At 57.3% G+C, this 18,116-nt stretch overlaps 1 protein-coding gene across 6 annotated transcripts in view; it reads right to left on the bottom strand.

Annotated features, from left to right (window-relative positions):
* Nucleotides 1-5,462: 5,462 nt before the first annotated feature.
* The window catches only part of RPS6KA2 (ribosomal protein S6 kinase A2), a 332,908-nt gene continuing 320,254 nt past the window's right edge, over nucleotides 5,463-18,116 (bottom strand). For all 6 annotated transcript variants that reach the window (XM_020885936.2, XM_070461614.1, XM_070461615.1 and 3 more), the window contains 5 exons: nucleotides 17,326-17,487; nucleotides 13,503-13,579; nucleotides 12,058-12,175; nucleotides 9,742-9,879; nucleotides 5,463-8,177 (listed from right to left, as the gene is read on the bottom strand). In XM_020885936.2, the coding sequence (XP_020741595.1) occupies nucleotides 8,052-8,177; nucleotides 9,742-9,879; nucleotides 12,058-12,175; nucleotides 13,503-13,579; nucleotides 17,326-17,487 (621 nt within the window). In that variant the 3' untranslated portion in view covers nucleotides 5,463-8,051. The remainder of the gene's footprint in view (nucleotides 8,178-9,741; nucleotides 9,880-12,057; nucleotides 12,176-13,502; nucleotides 13,580-17,325; nucleotides 17,488-18,116) is intronic.

The following is an 18,116-nucleotide window of genomic DNA, read 5'->3' as shown; positions in this document are numbered from 1 at the left end:
GATGCCCAGGTGAGCAGAGAGACGCCCAGGTGAGCAGAGAGACGCCCAGGAAGGGAGGAGAGGAAGCCCAGGGTCAGGTGACCTAGCAGGACGGGAGGTGGATGACCCGGGTGGGGCCAGGGAGAGGCCCTGGAACGAAGGATGCCGGGACAGATCCCTGGGAGGCAGAGCTGGTCAGAGGGCTTCAGTTTCAGCTGAGTTAGGGGGTTGGGCAGGAGCAGCCAGACTGGGAGGCTGAGAGGCGCACAGGATGTTCAAGGCTGATGGACCTGGGGGAGGCTTGTCAGGGAGCCCCGTGGCGAAGAGCAGACTGCAGTGGCCGGCAGCTTGGGGGTCAGGGCGGGCCTGGGCTGAGTTTGGAGCTTGGAGGCTCACGTGGTACTGTGCGTCTCCGACAGGGCCGGTCCACCGAACCACAGGGGTGCCTGAGAAATACAGGTGTGTGGTCTGAGCCTTTTTCCGGGGGTTACCTGAGTCGTTTGCACCACCGAAGACCTATTCTGAAATAAAATTTTTCTTACAGACCTGTTATAAGGAATGTAACTCTAATAATTTGGTAACTTCTCTGCTCCTCTACCAGGGTGTTTTAATTAAGCCACGATTTGGGGCATTTGGGATCTTAGCTCCCTGACAAGGGATCAAACCTGAGTCCTAATCATCGGCCCACCACGGAATTCCCTGCAAAACGTTTTAAATTTGTTTTACTTTTTTAACTTATTTTTTAACGGGAGGAAAGTTGCTTCACACTGCTGTGTTGGTTTCTGTCGCTCAACGATGCGGATCAGCTGTCTGCTGTGTCCTGTTCAGATGCTCCGTCGTGTCCGACTCTCTGGGACCCCGTGGACTGCAGCCCACCAGGCTCCTCCGTCCATGGGGTTCTCAGGGCAAGAATACTGGAGTGGGTCATCATTCAAAGAGAGGTTTCCTCCTGTGTGTGGGACAGCCGTGCTAACATAAAATCAAGAACTGAAAAGATCCTGACCTTTTGCCCTGAGTAGGTTTATGGTGTGTCCATATGTGCTTCCCAGAGCTTCTGGCAGTGTTGACAGACGCCCAGTTCTGCAGAGATCTCGGGTTGGCAGCTTGTGCGGAGGCTTAAGGAGCAGAGGCAGGATCTGGGACAGCTGCCCTCCCCCCGGCACGTCCCCATAAGGAAAGCGTGTGATCTGGGAGGGGGCGCAGGGGGCGGAAGTGACAGTGTCCACACCTGCAGGGCCCACACTGCCCTCTGGTGGCCCGTTCTGAGAATTGCAAGCTGGAGGGAAACCCTTCTCTGTGCTGGGTACGGGGTGCGGGGCCGGGGGTGGGGCTGCAGTGAAGCTATGGGAGGAGGAAGTGAGCTCAGGCGGTTCTTCCTGCCGCGCTGTGCAGTTCCTGCCCGCAGCCCCAGCCCTGCAGCCCCGGCCCCGCACGCCCCCCTCCCCTGGCCCACCAGCTCCTTCCGAGCATCTTCTCCGGGAGACCCTCTCCGTCTGAACTTGCCCACTGCTGCCCCCTGCGCCTCCCCGCGTCCCCCCACAGCCCTGGGCACCCTAAGCTGGCCACACCCTTTGTGTGACTTGTTTCCTCTGTCTCCGCTCCTCAGGAAGAAAGCGGATGGAGGGCCGAGTTCTGTTGGCATGGCGAGGAGCTGGTCTGAAGAAACATTCTGTGAGCAGACCGAGCCGCTCTCCATCCGTCCCGGGGAGAACCTTCCTGACCGCGCCTCAGGGCACCCCCTTTCTTACTGGACTTCCCCTGCCGTGCACCCCTCTCCCAGTGTCTCCATCGGCCCTCAGGAGACTGAGACCCCACCCCCGGGGTCACCAGGGCTGCCCTGCCTCCTTCTCATTTCACAGGGGTCCTAGAAGGTTTTGTTGGAGGAAAGGGAAGTCTGAAGCCACTCGAACTTTTGGGGGACGTGGGAACCCGTGTCCCAGCCCCGCAGACCATGGCCTGGGGACCCGCGTCCCAGCCACTGGGCACCCGCGTCCTGGCCCCGTGGACCGTGGTCTGGGAACCTGTGTCCCCCCTGTGGACCTAGGTCTGGGCACCCGGGTCCTGGCCCCGTGGACTGTGATCTGGGCGGCCTGCTGACCTCTAGCCTCTTTTTTGTCCAAAACATCAGGGACAGTCACTCACCTGGTGGTGTGAAACTTACATCAATTGTTTTATCATTAACCTCAAGGGCTTAGACATTATGCTTCCACTGTGGTTCCTGTGGTGTGAGACTTACATCAATTGTTTTATCATTAACCTCAAGGGCTTAGACTTTATGCTTCCACTGTGGTTCCTGTCAGTCTTTTGGCTCAAGTTCCACGTGATTCCGGATTTCTCTGGATGTTTTCTAGGTCTCACTGGGGATCTTGTGTGACTAGGTCATAGTTTGTTGTTAGCAAAATTTTCAGGCTCTGAAAGTGTGCTTTAAATTTATGTGTAGAGCCTAACACTGCTCTTAATTTCTCTTAAAAAAAATATTTTCTTCAGTCTGAGCATCTACCTTTTCAACTGCTATTTCCGACTAAAAACAAAACCCGATCGATCAGGTTTCCAAGTCCACAGGTTTACCTGATAAAGAAGCAGAGTTGGAAAGAAGGTCTGCAGGCCTTGGCATGTGTCCTCGTGATCAAAGTCTCCAATTGCACAGTCCACCCCTCAGCCCAGAGCAGAGCCCAGGAGCCCTGAGGTCAGGGTCAGGCGCTGAGCTGACTTTCCATTCCCTCAGGGAAGAAACCCTGCGTGGACAAGGTTTGCGGGAAACACTGAAATCATGGAACTGGCGGCCAGCAGTGCTGTTTCTGAGCTGAGACCACACGTACGATTTGGAAATCCTGACTCTCTTGCCTAAGCTCAGGTGTCATGAGAACAGCATATTGAACACTCTGCCAAATGTTTATGTGATGCTTTTCCTCGTCATAGTGAAGTGACAAATACACACCCAGATTGGACACGTGTCATACATGAGGGCTGTTGATTTAAGATCCTGGATTAGAGCCGTTGTTGGGGAATCAACTAACTAAAACTGCAAAGTCACGGGCGTGACACTGAGAGGTCGATAAGATGTGTCTCTGAGGAGAGCCGGTGCATGCTAAGGACTGCGCTTTGAATCGCCTCCTGGGTGAAAGCGCAGCTCCCCTGTCTGCGGAGCAGGCCTCCCCGCGGCGGCTGCGGTTACCGCCGCTGTGCAGTTACTGGCGTCCGCTCCTGTCACGGTTTGTGTTCTGCTGCGCTCTTCCTCTCCTGCTGGGAGCTGGGCTTCGCGAGCGGCGCGGCCTGCCCCGGGGCTCGGAACCTCTCGGGTCCGCGATGGGCGTGGGGTCCCAGCTCAGGAGGTGTGCTCTGACCCAGCGACTCTGCATGGGGACCACGTGTTGAGTCCGCGTGTCCGTGATGAAGTGACCGCCACTGTGTCCCAGCGCGGACAAGCGGAGGTAGCTGGGGCGGGTGCCCTCCCGGGAAGGGAGGCGCCCTCGTCCGGTGTCGGCCCGGGAAGCCGAGCCCCAGGGCAGGGCTGCGTCCGTCCAGCCACCTGAATGGCAGAGCTGACGTCTGACCTGGGATCCCGGGTCACGCGCTGTCTGGTTTCTGCCCTCGTCCACGAGCAGGACTCATTACCTGGGAGGTCTCAGAGCGGATGAACGCCGGGATCTGCTGGGGCCCAGAACTGGGTGACCCGGGGGTGCTCTGGAAACCGGGGGGCCCAAGTCTCCCTCACCTGCCTCAGGTCCGAGGGTCTTGGGAAGCAGATATGGCTACTGGCCTGGTTGGTGGTGCTTAGGACAAGTGACAAGCAGGATTGGCGAATATAGACAGGATGTTCTGCATGAAAGGCGTCTGCAGGCCTATTTCACATCCTGCATAAGATACCTGCACTGGTGGCTGAGGATCAGCAGGATGTCAGGTGAGCTAAGGCCGCAGACCGTCCCGCCCAGCCCAGCTCAGCCCCTCTCCCCGCCTCACGGGTGACAAGTGAGGGCAGTAGGTACAGACCGGAGCCGCCGGTGTTGGGGAGGGTGAACCCTAGGCCTTGCTCATCTGCACACGTGCGAGCAGGCACGGAGCTGACGCTCGTGGACAGCACATGGCCGGGGGCACAGAACCGTCCCGACCTGGGCCAAGGACGACCGTTTGCCTGCAGCCCCTGGTGGTGGCCCGGGGTTCCCCAAGTCTGGCCTGGCAGTGGTGCAGCCCCTGCACGCACCCTCAGCCTGGGCCACGCCCCCCACCCCTGGAGCGACCTGGCGGGGGGCGGGGACTGACGAGCCTGGCTGAGTCTCCTATCCGGGTCTCCTATCCGCGAGACTGCAGCAGGTAACTCGTCAGCTCCTGAGAAGCAGAGCCTGAACGTCACAGTTGCCTGCGATCCACACACAGGCTGACCTTTGCCCGCCCGGTAGACATGTCGGGGATGACACGGGCTGGTCCTGGGGCAAAGGGGGGCTAAGACCGCAGGTGGGGTTCAGCTGCTGTCAGCTGGCCTCATGGTGGAGAGCACATGCGGGTTCTGGGTGCCGGGGGGACAGCTGGGAGGACGGCGGACTCGGCTCTGAGGCTGCAGGGAGGTACTGGGAGCCAGGGAGTGTGGGCGCCTCAGAAACTGCAGACAGTGGGGCTCAGAGCCTCCCGGAGCCCCTAGAAGGTACGCGGCCCTGCCTTCCCTCCGTGGGCCCAGCTGGGGCTTCTGACCGCCAGAACCACTTCCCAAGGAGCTGTTCGACACCCCCGGCCACTGGGGCTTGTTGCGCAGCCACAGACCATGCATGCGAGTTGCTCTTTCCAGCGCAGTCTCTTCCGGGGGGTGTTTTCTGAACTCCCTTGGGCTGCAAAGAACTCCTCGTGTGTTACCGCCAGCCCTGAAATCCAGCGCGCCTCCTGCCTGAAGGCCCTCAGGAGGGACCCCTGTGCCGCTGGGGAAGCAGCCCCGAAAATGATGGCAGAGACGTGTGTCCGAGGGGGTGGTCTGGCATGCAGAGAGATCTGTGTGTGTGTGTGTGTGGGGGGTGGTCCAGCCTGCAGAGAGAGAGGTGTGTGTGTATGTGTGTGTGTGTCCCGCCTGCTGACACCCACAGGTGAGGGACTGACCAAGAGGGGAGAAGAAATGAGGTTGGAGAGCTGATGACCAACAGCGTAGCTTCTTTCTTTATTTCTGTACAAAGAAAAGACGGGCGTGAGGAGACCGTGGGGATGGAGCCTAGCAGCCCGCCGGCCCCCAGGCCTGCTTCGCTGCCAACACAACCATCCACTGTTTCCTGCCCGGCCGCCCGGGGCGTGCACACACAAACACACACGTGCACACACTCAGCACTCACACCTACACGTGCACACACACAGCCATGCCTCTGGCCCCCAGGACGAGAGGAGGCCGGCTGGCTGGGGCAGAGGCTGGCAGGAGGGCGGGAGGCGGGGAGGCCAGACGCTCACCTGCAGACCATCACCCGAAACAGTAGAGAAAGGCCAGTGTCAGAGCTGTGCTAGAAAAATAGTACACTTCATAAAACCCGTGTTTATTAAAAAACCTATTCAGAAAGTCTGGAAAGCGTAATAAATACCATAGGGTGGCCGCCCATCTCCAACATAGAATATAAAGCGTGAGCACGAGAGTCCCCTGTAAACATGGACGCGGGCTGGGGTGCAAAGTGCTGGGCGTCGGGGTGGAGCGGGGGCAGGTCCCCTCCCTGGTGGCCTGAGGCCTCAGCAGCTCAGCGCCCCTTCCAAGCTAGAACCCCACGGCCCTCGGAGAGGCGCGGGGAGCCAGCCCACGTGAGCAGAGTGCAAATCAGATCCTCCTGCGGGGCCGGGGCTGGGGAGGCGAGGGGACCCCGCCAGAGTGGGGGGGCGGGGGCGACACCCCAGTGAACACACTGGCTCCATCAGTGCTAGGAGTGCTCACAGGCCCACCGCCTTCCTAACAGCGACGGGGGTCTGGGATCGCTGACCACCCGACCTGGGGAACACGGGAAAGCCCACTCTCTGCTGCTCTGACACGGGGGAGCAAAGCTTTCACTCTGGGGCGGGGGGCGAGTCAGGTGTTTCTCTTAAAGTGGGGGGGCAGGGTGGATGAGACTAGAGTGGGGACCCCAGAGGGTCCGGCTGGGCGGGAGGCCTGCGATCCAGGGCTGGGCACCTGCGGTTTCTATGAACTGGGGGTGTCTGGCTCTGTGAGGGGGCAGGGCGGCCGGTGAGCCTGCTGGCGGCCACTCCAGGCGCACACACCCCGCGAAGCCGCACGTGGGCGGTGGAGGCTCAGCGAACGCGCCTGCACTCACACCCGCCCGCTGGTCAGAAGGCCCAGCTGCGGGCCGCTTCACTCAAGACTGCTGCAAGTTCAGTTGAAAATGGGCTCTTGACTTCTCCGGGGGACTTTCTGTGGAAAGCCTCGTTTCGGAGGAGGGTGAGGGAGTGGGGCGCTGCAAGGACAGTCACGTCGGGCCGTTCAGTAGAGCTGGGGGGGGGGGCGGTCAGAGAGATCAGAGTGGAGGGCTGCACCAGGGCGAGCCGAGCCCGCGGGCCACTCAGAGGACACGCCGACCCCCTCCCAGCGCTGCACGTCCTCCGCCTTCTCTCTCCCTCCATTGCGAGGCTCCGACTCCGAGCAAATGAACGAACCTGCCCACAAGCCCAGGACAAAGGCCCAGGGGCCGGTGGACCAGACGTTCTCTGCGCAGCAAACAAGATACAAATGATCATGGTCGATTTCTGGGAGGGCAAAACCTGTGACCTGGGGCCACTCGGGTTTGCCTAAGTGTCCAATAACAGGTGAAACCGTGTTGACGTAGAACGAAACCCTTGCGGGCAGAAGTTTCTTGAGCCTTGGGGAAAAAGCACTTTCTATTGAGAAATATGAGATATGCCTCAAAGGGTTTCGTGGGAAAACAGGTACATGGATCTGGTCCCAACTTTTCATTCAGTGTGGTTCTGAGGGGGGAAAAAAGCCTCGTGGAATAATTAAAGCTTCAGCAATATGCTTATATTTTAAGGTCTGAAGACCATTAGACCGAGCTAGGGAGCTATAGTTTTAGAGTGCGGCATTCCTTGACTTGGGGTTGGGTACCAGAGTGAGTGGAAGATGGAGGGACTTTTAAATCCTGTCTTCTTGGTGAAAACCTGGCTGAGAACAACATGCGCGCCCTCCCTGCCTGAGTGCAGGGGGGCCCAGGGCTGCCAGACGATGCTCACTCCCGTGTGCATACGCCCATTAGAGACATTAAACATCCCTGACACTTCAGCTGAGGACAGCCCTGTGCGACAGAAACACAACACACAGCACAAAAGCACAGCTTCCACAAAGGGCACCCTGCCCTCTGCAAGCATCCTGCTGCTCGCCTCTGGCCCCGGGCGGGGTTGCGGGGGGGGCGGGGCGCGGCAGAGGTCTCCAGGGGAACAGAGAAAGGGCGGATGGAAGCAGCTGAGCTCGGGTTTCCCCCGGCCACCGCCGTGCTTCCAAGGACCAGGAAAGGGACAGCCAGCACTCGGGGGGAGCCCGGGACCTCTCGGAAGTTCTGGACGGGAGTGGAGCAGCCCTCCACCAGCCCCTGGTCCTCGTCAGGGTGGCACAGGCTTCGGCTGGCTCCTTCTCGGGCGAGGGGACACCAGTGATGCTTGTGAGAAGCGGCCACTGGTTCTGGGGTGGCCTCGCCCCCCCGCCAGCTCTGCAACAGGAGAGAAGGCGGGGTCTCGGTCCAAGCAGGGGGGGCGGGGGCGGAGGAGACAAGGGCTCTTTGGATCATTCGGAGGGACCAGGCGTCCGCCCGCCGGTCATTCAGCCGTGGGCGCAGGGGCCGGGCCCCCGGGGGCGCTGCCGTAACCGCCCCCTCCTCTCCGTGACATCCAGGCTGCGTGCCGGAGGTGGGACCGGGTTGCTGACTTTGCAGCTGGAGGAGGCATCTCTCCAAAGAAACACAAGCCATGTGCAAGGCCCACGGGCCCGGAGGAGCCCCCGGGTGCTCCGCACGGTCAGGGGTGCAGGAAGGGCTCCGTTTGGTTGGTGGGGACGGAGGGGGCAGATTGGCCCGGCCGCGTCCGGGGGTCACCGTTGGATCCTCTCCCGGCTGCAGAGAAGGCGCGGGGCTCGGCTACAGCCGCGTGGACGTGAGTCTCTTCATGCCCCGGCGCTGGGCCAGGTTGGACGACAGCACGGGCTCCAGCCGCGGGGCCTGAGGGGCTCTGTTGAGAGCGAAGTAGGTGGCGGCCATGGCTCCCTGCAAACCGAGGGGGAGGCGGACTCGCTGAGCCTGGGCGGCCGGTGGACCCGGGAGGGAGCACTCAGACATGGGGATGTTGCTCTGACCGCCGCATCCGCCCGCCCACCGTGAGCTGCGCAGTGACGCAGACCCACCGCCTGCGCAATGACGCAAGACGCAGACCCGTCAGCCTGCGCAGTGACGCAGTGACGCAGACCCACCGTCCAGAGAACTTAACGGACGCCTTGGGCCACGGAGCCCCAGGGTGAGGCCTCCCAACGCCCATCCTGCTGGGTCCCCGGGGCACCCTCCTGGGAATAGCCGAGCCCGTCGGCCCCCAGCTCGGCCCGTTTTGAGGGTCTGGGACTCACTCGGGGGCCGGAGCCGCTCCTGGAGCAGCTCTAACCGCCCTGGGAAGGTCGGACTGGGCGGCTCCTCGCAGGAGCCCCCGTCCCTGCACACCCCTCCCGGAGGAGGGTGCCACTGGGATGCAGGGCTCGCCCCAGACGGGTGCGGGCCTCACATGTCTTGACGGGGCACGGGGCTCTCTGGCCAGGCCGTGATGGGCCAGGCCGCCGAGGAGCAGGACTGGGCCGTACTGCCCCGTGTCATCACAACAGCAGCGCTGATAAGACGGGGTCAGCCTCTGTGGGCGACCAGGAGCACCCGGGCTCAGCCCTTTCGGCATACAGCCCGAGGGTGGAACCCCCTGTCCCTACCATGTGGACCCCCTGGCCCTCTGGACGCCGGCCGTCTGTCCCGGCTGCACCACAGGGGCCGGGGCGTCACCAGCGGGGTGACCGGAAGCCACTGCCTGGCCATATGTAGGTTCAATGACACACAGCCGCAGTGGCCCGAAAATGATGGCCGCCCCACCAGGTCAGAAGAGCCAGGCAGTGCGGGCCCACCGTAAGACAAGGATGAAAAGAGCGGTGTCTCCGTGGGGGCGAGGCCTCCAGACCCCCGAGCAAGACCCCTCGGCCGTCCACCCTGAGCTCCGCGGGCGCGGCTGCTCTGGGCTCACCCATCTTCCAGGGCTTCCTGCACGGCCCCCAAGACCTCAAGATGCCCTAAGCTAAGAGGCCACGCCAGCAGGGGTGTGGTGGCGGGTGAGCTACCGGGAAAGGCTCGCTGCAGAGCGGCGGGGAGGGGCAGGGGTCAGCAAACCCCGCCCAGGGCCCAAGCCGGCCTCTGCCTGGTGTAAATAAGCTCTTTCTGGAACTCAGCGACCACTCAGGTGCCATCCGGGCTGTTTCTGTGCTGTGACAGAGCTGGGCAGTGACAGCCATCTGGCTGGTGGAGCCTCAGCTGTGTGCCCGCTGGTGTTCACAGAGGCGCGTCCAGAGCGGAGGCCTGGCGCCCGGCCTGGTACAGGGCCCTCCGCCTGTCTCTCCTCTCTGTCTTGCACAGACACACATGTGATGAAGCTGTTCAGAAAGTGCGCCTTCGCCAGAGTTGGTATGTGACCGCAGGTGTGGGGGACGCCTGTCGGTGCCGGTTCCTGGTTCCCTTCCCGCACCCACAACCCCCGGGGATTGACGGGCAGGAAGTCCCCCTCCCACCGCGGGGACCGCGGCGGTACCTTCACCAGGTGGACGTCCTGTCTGCTGAGCTGGTTTGGGGACAGGTGCTCCCTGTTGACGATCCAGGGGTGTTTGAGGACCTGAACTGCCGTCAGGCGCTGCTGAGGGTCCACGTGGAGCATCTTGGACACGACGTCCTGCGGGGGAGGGTGAGCGGGGCGGGGGCGGGCGCAGGAATGAGGGCTGCCCGTGCTCAGAGCCGTCCCCTCCTCCCTGTCACGGCAAAACCTCACCACTGTCCTGGGAGTGGCTCTGTGCATTTGTGGTCAAACGTTTGCTTTCAGGTTTATAAGAAGGTGAATTTTAGGAAAAAAAGGTTTAACCATCATCAACGTGGTGGTTCCCCCCAAGATTTATTTATTTTTAATTTATTTGGCTGTGCCCAGTGGCTTGTGGGATTTTAGTTTCCTGATCAGGGACAGAACCTAAGCTCTTGGTTGTGAGAGCATGGAGCCCTAACCACTAGGGAATCCCCACTCCGGGTGTCTACTGTAGGAAAGGTTTCACATCTAAAGAGAAATAAAATGTGGAGATGTTCAATAGTGCATGTAAGTTACTGCAATACTGAGTCAAAATTATAATCTTCCCAAGGGACGAGCTGAAATAAGGACTGTCACACAGGTACAAACCAATCACAGTGTCCCCGGTTACATTTTATGACATGTAATAAAATATTACTGTCCTCAACGCCACACATATTTGGTACAGCATTTGCTGCAAATAATTGCCAACTATGGAATTAATGGTCTGGTTGCCATTATATGTGTTCAAAGATTTCATGTTCCATAGAGGTGATTTTCTTCTTTGATTATAACGTAATAACAACAAAAACTCCTAAAATGGGTTTAAAGACTGAGCTCATCTTTATACTAAATGTTGTAATACCGGCAAATGTGTGTACACACAAGTATGGTTCCAACTGTGATTTGCGTCTGCATGGAATTCCTGAGACTGTCTTCACATACTTGATGCACCTACGCCTGTGAGTCATCAGGACCGTCCTTGGGGGAGGGCCTGACTGTGACGCCCCTCTGTGGCAGGGGAAGATGCGACGTGTCCACCTGTTCACCATGTGCTCCCATGTGTCCACCCTGGGAGAATCCATGGGTTTCCACCAGCCTGCTCTCCTGCCCTTCGTGTCCCCACCACATTCCAAAATGAAATGAAGTCAAAGTCTCTGCGTAGTGTGAAGTTGCATCACTCAACCTAATTTGTGGTCATCAACCACAACACGAATGCCATACACCCTCAAGCAACTCCTATGAGAAACCCAAAGCCTTTTTACATTTGCTGACACTAGTCTTGGTAACTTGTTGAGACAAATATCTCCTAGAAGGATTGTTCTTCCCATTTTCAGGTGTAAAAATGGAAAGTTGAGGGGACTTTACTGACTTGCTCAAGACCTCACAGGGGCTTCCCTGGCGGTCCGGTGGTTAAGAATCCTCCTTGCAATGCAGGGGTCACAGGTTCGATCCCTAGTCAGGGAACTAAGACCCCACCTGCTGCAGAGAAAGTAAGCCCTCGAGATGTGACTATGGAAGCCCATTGCTCTGGAGCCCGCACATTGCAGCTGGAGAGTCCGTGCACCGTGACAAAACATCCTGAGTGCCGCAACTGAGACAACACAGCCAAATAAATAAAAAAACCCCTCACAGCAGGGACTTCCCTGATGGCCCCGTAGTTAGGACTCTGCGTTTTCACTGCTGAGGGCCCCAGTTCAATCCCTGGATGGAGAACCAAGATCCCACAAGCCAGGTGGCAAGGCAAAAACCTAACAAAAACCAAGCCCACTGGCCTAGATATCTCTGTGAAGGTGACATTAACATTTAAATCCATCGACCTCTCCATAATGTGGGCGGGCCTCATCCAACCAGTTGAAGGTCTTAAGTGAAAAAAGACTGACGTCCCCAAGCAAGAGGAGATTCTGCCAGAAGACGGCTTTGGACGAGAGAGGCAACGTCTACACCTCCCCGAGTCTCCAAGCTTCCGGCCTGCCCTGCAGATATTGGACTTAACCATTACCAGCCTCCACGACTCCATAGAAACAGCCCCCCCTCCCTCTGTCTCAGTCTCTCGGTACATACCTATCCTGTTCTGTGTCCCTGAAGAACTCTAATATACAAGACTACGGAAAATGTGAAAGGGCTATGAAATATTTTTGTGAAAATAATTTTTCTTTTATCTGAAAGGTGTACAAAATCTCTGAGTATAAAATATCTACGTTATTTGCATGGAAAGTATCCTCTAGCTTCCTCAGAGATGTTCCCGCAGCATCTCGGCCCCGGAGCCATGAGGGCTCCGGGCAGAGAGCTCACCTTGGCGGCGTCAGAGATGGAGTCCCAGTTTCCCCCGGAAAGGGCATACTTTCCGCTGCCGATCCTTGCCAAGATGTCATCGGGGGTATCATCCGGCCCGTTCGCAAAAGGGGTGAATCTGTGTGATGAGAGATTTGTGGTGATGAGCCTCCATTTTATAATCTAAGATAAAGCTCACTGTGCCTCTTTGTTGTAAAAACAATCATTTTTTTTCTTTCCCATCATGCTCCAAATCCAAGATTCATGGCAAAGCGTAATTTATTTCTTCCTGCTGTGTCTCTTTTTTTTACTTGCCCAGTGCTAAAGGTCGATAGGGCAAATGAAGAAAGTTCTGTGGACCCAAAGATAAGCCCTTCAGAACTTTCTGGCTTCCCCAGTGACAGAGTGGTACAGTGGTTTCCCCAGTGATACGGTTTCCATGGCGACAGTGTGGTATAGTGCATGGGAGCCTGGGACCTGAAGTCTGAGATGATAAGTCTGGTTGATATATTGCCAACAGTGGTTCTTTGACAAATTAATCTTTTGAGGCTCAACTGGAAACGGGCAGCATAATACACTATAGCAGCGGTGTACATAGACACACATAGAATGTGAATAGTCCTTGCGCCGTCACTAATGTGCGATAGAGGTTTCCTGCCACCCCGCTCACATAAACCAGGGCGGGTCAGTGTAGCCTTCCTTGGGAAGGATTTCTGTGTGATTCTAACAGCACTCCCTTCAGTGGCAGGTGTGTGCTCCTAGTTACGGATCGGCAAAGCGAGCGCCAGATGGGTCACCAAGTGGGGCGCCGGCAAGAGATGGCAGAGGGCACCCGGGACCCCCTCCACTGGACACCGTCACCGACTCCCTGCGGCCACACAAAACGCAGGTCATCCTCGGTCGCTCCTGCGAGGCCCTCTTCTCCAGTTTGCCCCCTATAGAGGACTGGATGACCTAGCCATCTCACCTGCCCTGCCACCCTAGTATTTAATAAAGTCCAAACTGCTGGGCACTAGGGGATCTTAGGGTTCAGACCTTCCTGGCTGGAAGGAGCTTTCAATGTCACACCATGTCCTCCTCTCACTCAGCAGTGAGGGCAGTGAGGGGCTCAGGTCAGGATTCACCCGGGAGCAGAGCGAGTGAGGGTGAATCTGTGAGCTGGAGCCTGAGGGCCGCCTGCCGGCTTCAGGACACTGCAACTTCCTGGCTCAAGAAGACATTTCTAAGCCAAGATGTGACCTTTCCAGAGGGTGCGTGGTTCAGAGGCAAGTGGGCTCGTGGTCTGAGGCTTGGGGTTTTGTGGGTGAGCTGAGCCCTGCAGCGCCAGCTCCCTAATTCCAGAGACACCCTTGAACGACAGGCAGCCCTCAACTTCCTGCCCCGCTCTCTGACCATCCACCGGGGCCCTGGGCCTGAGCTCTGGGCCTGGGCGGGGGCCCGAGTGGCACCCACACAGGCTGCGTTACCCCGCCAGCATGGTGTAGAGCAGGATCCCCAGGCTCCAGATGTCACACGCCGCATCATAGCCCTGCCGCTTCAGGACCTGCGGGGAGAGCGGACTCGGATCAGCGCTGGGCAGAGGAGTTCAAGTTCAAAGTGTGTAGCTGTGATGGGACCTTAAGGCCGGTGGAGGTGGGGGTGGGGTATGGGGGGCGGAGATGGGGGGTGGAGGTGGGATTTGGGGCATAGGGCGGGGGCGGGGGACATCTTCAGTGAGACCACTGTTTACTACTGCAAAGCCAACCCCAATTCCCCTGCAGTGCCCCAAGACCAGCACACACAGGGAGCCCTGGCTCTTGACGAATATACGACAGAAGGAAAAGGAAACATTTAATTTTGAAGGAAGAAGTTTGGGGACTGGTGGTCTCGTGGTTAGGATCCCGGGCTTTCACTATGGTGGCCTGGGTTCAATTCCTGGTTGGGGAACTGAGATCTTGGAAGTCACATGGTTTGGGGGAAAAAGGCAGAATTTTTTTTAGTGTAGTAAAATATACTTGGGCTTCCCAGGTGGTGCTAGTGGTAAAGAACCCGCCTGCCAACGCAGGAGACACAAGAGATGCAGATTGATCCCTGGGTCAGGAAGACCCCCTGGAGGAGGAAATGGCAGTCCCCTCCAGTGTTCTTGCTTGGAGAATCCCATGGGCAGAGGAGGCAGGTGGGCTACAGTCCACGGGGTCAAAAGAGTCAGACACGACTGAAGTGACTGTTGTTTGTCATTCAGATGCTTAGTGATGTCTGATTGTTTGCAACCCCACGGACTGCAGCATGCCAGGCTTCCCTGTCTTTCACCATCTCCCGGAGTTTACTCAAACTCATGTCCATCAAGTCAGTGATGCCATCCAACTATCCCATCCTCTGTCATCCCCTTCTCCGCCTGTCCTCAATCTTTCCCAGCATCAGGGTCTTTTCCAGCGAGTCAGTTCTTTGCATCAGGTGGCCAAAGTACTGGAGTTTCAGCCTCAGCATCAGTCCTTCTAAGTGAATATTCAGGATTGATTTCCTTTAGGATGGACTGGTTGGATCTCCTTGCAGTCCAAGCGACTCTCATGAGCCTTCTCCAGCACTATAGTTTGAAAGCATCAGTTCTTTGATGCTCAGCCTTCTTTACGGTTCAACTCTCGTATCCGTACATGACTACTGGGAAAAACCAGAGCTCTGACTAGATGGACCTTTGTTGGCAAAGTGATGTCTCTGCTTTTAAAACGCTGTCCAGGTTTTGATTTGGCTCACAAAATCTACTTAGCACAACATTCCCACCTTCCCCACTTTTAGGTGTGGTTGAGTGGTGGTAGATTCATTCACGTTGCTGGGCAGCTGTCACCACCTTCCCTTCACAGAACTCATTTTATCTTGAAAAACTGAAACTCTGTCCCCAAGAAACAGCTCCCCACTCCCCTCCCCCCAGCCCCTGGGAACTACCATTTTACTTTCTGTCTCTGTGAATGTGATGACTCTAGGCCCCTTGTGTAAGAGGAATCATATCATTGTGTTTTTCTTTATCACACTTTTAACACAGTGTCCTCAAGGTTCGTCCATGCTGTGACGTGGGACAGGATTTCCGTCCTTTTTGCTTAGTCTCTCAGTCGTGTCTGACTCTTTTGAGCCCCATGGACTGTAGTCCACCAGGCTCCTCCATCTATGGGATTCTCCAGGCAAGAATCCTGGAGTGGGTTGCCAGTTTCCTCTCTAGAGGATCTTCCCGACCCAGGGATGGAACCCGAGTCTCTAGTATCTCCTGCATTGGCAGGCACATTCTTTACCAATAGCGCCACCTGGGAAGCCCTCCCTCTTTTTAAAGGCTGACTGATATCCCACTGAACCATTCATCCATCGATGGACACGGGTTGTTTCCACCTTCTGGCTGCGGTCAACACAGCGGACAGATTTCCATTCCTGCCCTTGCTTTTGGGTTTACACCCAGAAGTGGAATTGCTTGGTCACTGGGTAAGTCTGTGTTTGATTTTTTGAGGACTAGTTAGGATGGGAGAATTTTCCTGTGTCCCAGGATCACTTACTGCATTAGAGGGCAACCCTCTGCTACGCTCACAGTTGAGAATAACAATAGAGAAAGAGCACAGATGCTCCTGGAAACTCAGGTCACTGGGTTTATCCTGAGCGTGGCATCAGGAGAGCTGTGTACAGCTTCCTCAGACACAAGGGCCGGGTCATCAGCACTTGGGGCACAGCGTCTCCAGCACCGTAGGCAGGTCACCAAGGTGCGTGAATGCACCCAGGGATCGGTGTTCAAGCTCTTCTCATCTCCACCAGCTGAGTATCTTCAACGTCCCTTCCACGCATGGAGCCTGTTTTTGTTGTTGTTGTTGTTGTTTGTTTTGAATCTGTGAAATGTGGCTAATAGTATCTACCCCATCCATTCCATATGGCATATGAGGATAAAAACAAAAAATACTGATAAAGTACTTGGTAAATGGTAAACTAATAGATCAGTGTAAGGTAGTCTAGAATCACTAAAACCATCAATATTATTATTAGCATCGATTAAATAAGGCAGCAATGTTGATCAGATAGAACCAGATTATTTTTAAAGGGGCCACAGGTATCATCTGGACAGTCTAATACGGGCCCCACGGCCCATCCCGGGCTTCGCGTCCATCAGTATCCCGGCAGGCACGCAGACATCCTCCTCGGGGACCACTGCCCCGGGTTAGCTTGCGGACCCTGCCCGCCCCGCCTCTCGGGCAGTTCACAGCCTGACCACTAGGTGTCAGCATGGCTCTCTTAGGAAGCGCGGTACCCGCCACCGCGCCCACTGGGAGCGCTCGGGGCAGCTTCACCCGCAACCAGAAGGATCCACGCGGAACCCGAGGCTTGTTTTCATTCCTGACGCTCCCCCCTACCCCCTCACTCCCAGCATCGTCAGCCTGCTCTGCACTAGTCCTGCTCCCGCCAGCGCCCCTGGATCGGCTGTTTCCTAAAAAGCAAGAAGCTGGATTTGTCTTCACAAACGCATCAGGGACTCCAGGACCTATGGGGCACGACCCCGGCAGCGCGGAAACGGGAAAATGTGCTTATAAGATGCGCTGCCCTGGTTCTCCGAGACCCCGAGGCGAGCGCGGAGGAGGGCCCTCAGGATCCACGCGGGTTCTCATCCGCAAATCCCTGCAGAACCATGACGTTCTACCCCACGGCTCCCACGTGAGCCTGTCGTGGAAGACAGTCTGGAGCAGGAATTCTAGCAGAAAGTCTGTGCACACACAGGCACGATCTCCCGGCGCAGTTGTGGGTGGATTTCTGATCCCAGGTGACCCGCTGGCTCCCCTCCCAGGTGAGGAGAGACCAACGTGCGTGCATGCTAAGTTGCTTCAGTCCTGTCCAACTCTTGGCGACCCCATGGACTGTAGCCCGCTGGGCTCCTCCGTCCATGGGATTCTCCAGGCGAGAATCCTGGAGTGGGTTTCCATTTCCTCCTCCAGGGGATCATCCTGACTCAGCGATAGAACCCAAGTTTTCTGTGTCTCCTGCATGGGCAGATGGGTTCTTTACCCCTGGGGCCACCTGAGATGCCCACTTCTCACTGCAAGTCTTAACAAGCAAGCAGATTTGGTCAAAATCGTCTATGGCACAATGACAATCCTACATTGCAGGTTTTACAAATAGGAAATAAAAATGTTAAAATAGCCGTGTCAGCACGATCAGCGGCTGACCCAACAGAGACCGAAGCTTCCCTTTCCTGCCCACTGGCGCTCCTGCCCACTCCAGCGCCCCACACAGGCGGCCGCTCCGGCAGCGGGAGAGGGCCGACCCCTGTTGGCCCAGCGGTCCTCTCACCTCCGGGGCCACAAAGTTGGCTGTGTAGCAGGGGGTCATAAGCAACCCGTTCTCGGCCCGCAGCTGCTTGGCAAACCCGAAGTCACAGATGCGGATGGATTCGGGGTTTCCAGACTCGTCCATGTACAGAATATTGCTTGGCTTCAAGTCCCGGTGAACAACCTGGAAAGCAGGCAGGAGCAGTCATGCCTAACTAGGCGGGGATGGGTGGGGGGGATGGAGCAGGGGTGAGAAGTAGGGGGGATACCCTCACGAGATAAGGGCTCATTTGGAGCCGTTTGCTCTGGGCGGGTCTGGTGGCAGGAAGCCATTGGCTGGGACGCTATGAACTCTGCGAGTCTTCCCCCCTTCTCTTTCTCTGATGCTCAAAACCAAGGACCAACCCAATGCCCCAGCCCTAGGATGGCGAGTGTCTGGATGAATAAATAAGTAGGCTGTTGTCCAGGGCCAGGGGGGTCCCGTGGGGCCATCACTCGGGGACGCCGCTGATGCTTGGGAATGTGGACGGATTTCTGAGGATACAGGCCGGCCGTGTGCGGCTATGTTCCAGTGCGGGAAGGTGCCGGGCACCCCAGTGGGTGTACAGACAAGGAGCCTCCGTCCTATGCTCACAGCCAGGGGACAGAAACCCGAGACTGCATCTTGCCCAGGGAGCAGCCGGGACAGAGCCAGCAGCACCTCAAAGCACAGAGGCTGTTCAGCTATTCAGGGCACAGAGCGGCTTCTTCTGAAGGGGACAGAGGCCCATTGTGAGAACGCGTGGCGTGCCCGCGCCCCGCGTGGGGCCCACG

This window comes from Odocoileus virginianus, chromosome 34, assembly GCF_023699985.2.
Source record: "Odocoileus virginianus isolate 20LAN1187 ecotype Illinois chromosome 34, Ovbor_1.2, whole genome shotgun sequence".
Classification (NCBI taxonomy): Eukaryota; Metazoa; Chordata; class Mammalia; order Artiodactyla; family Cervidae; genus Odocoileus; species Odocoileus virginianus.
This window is presented reverse-complemented; position numbering and strand designations above follow the sequence as displayed.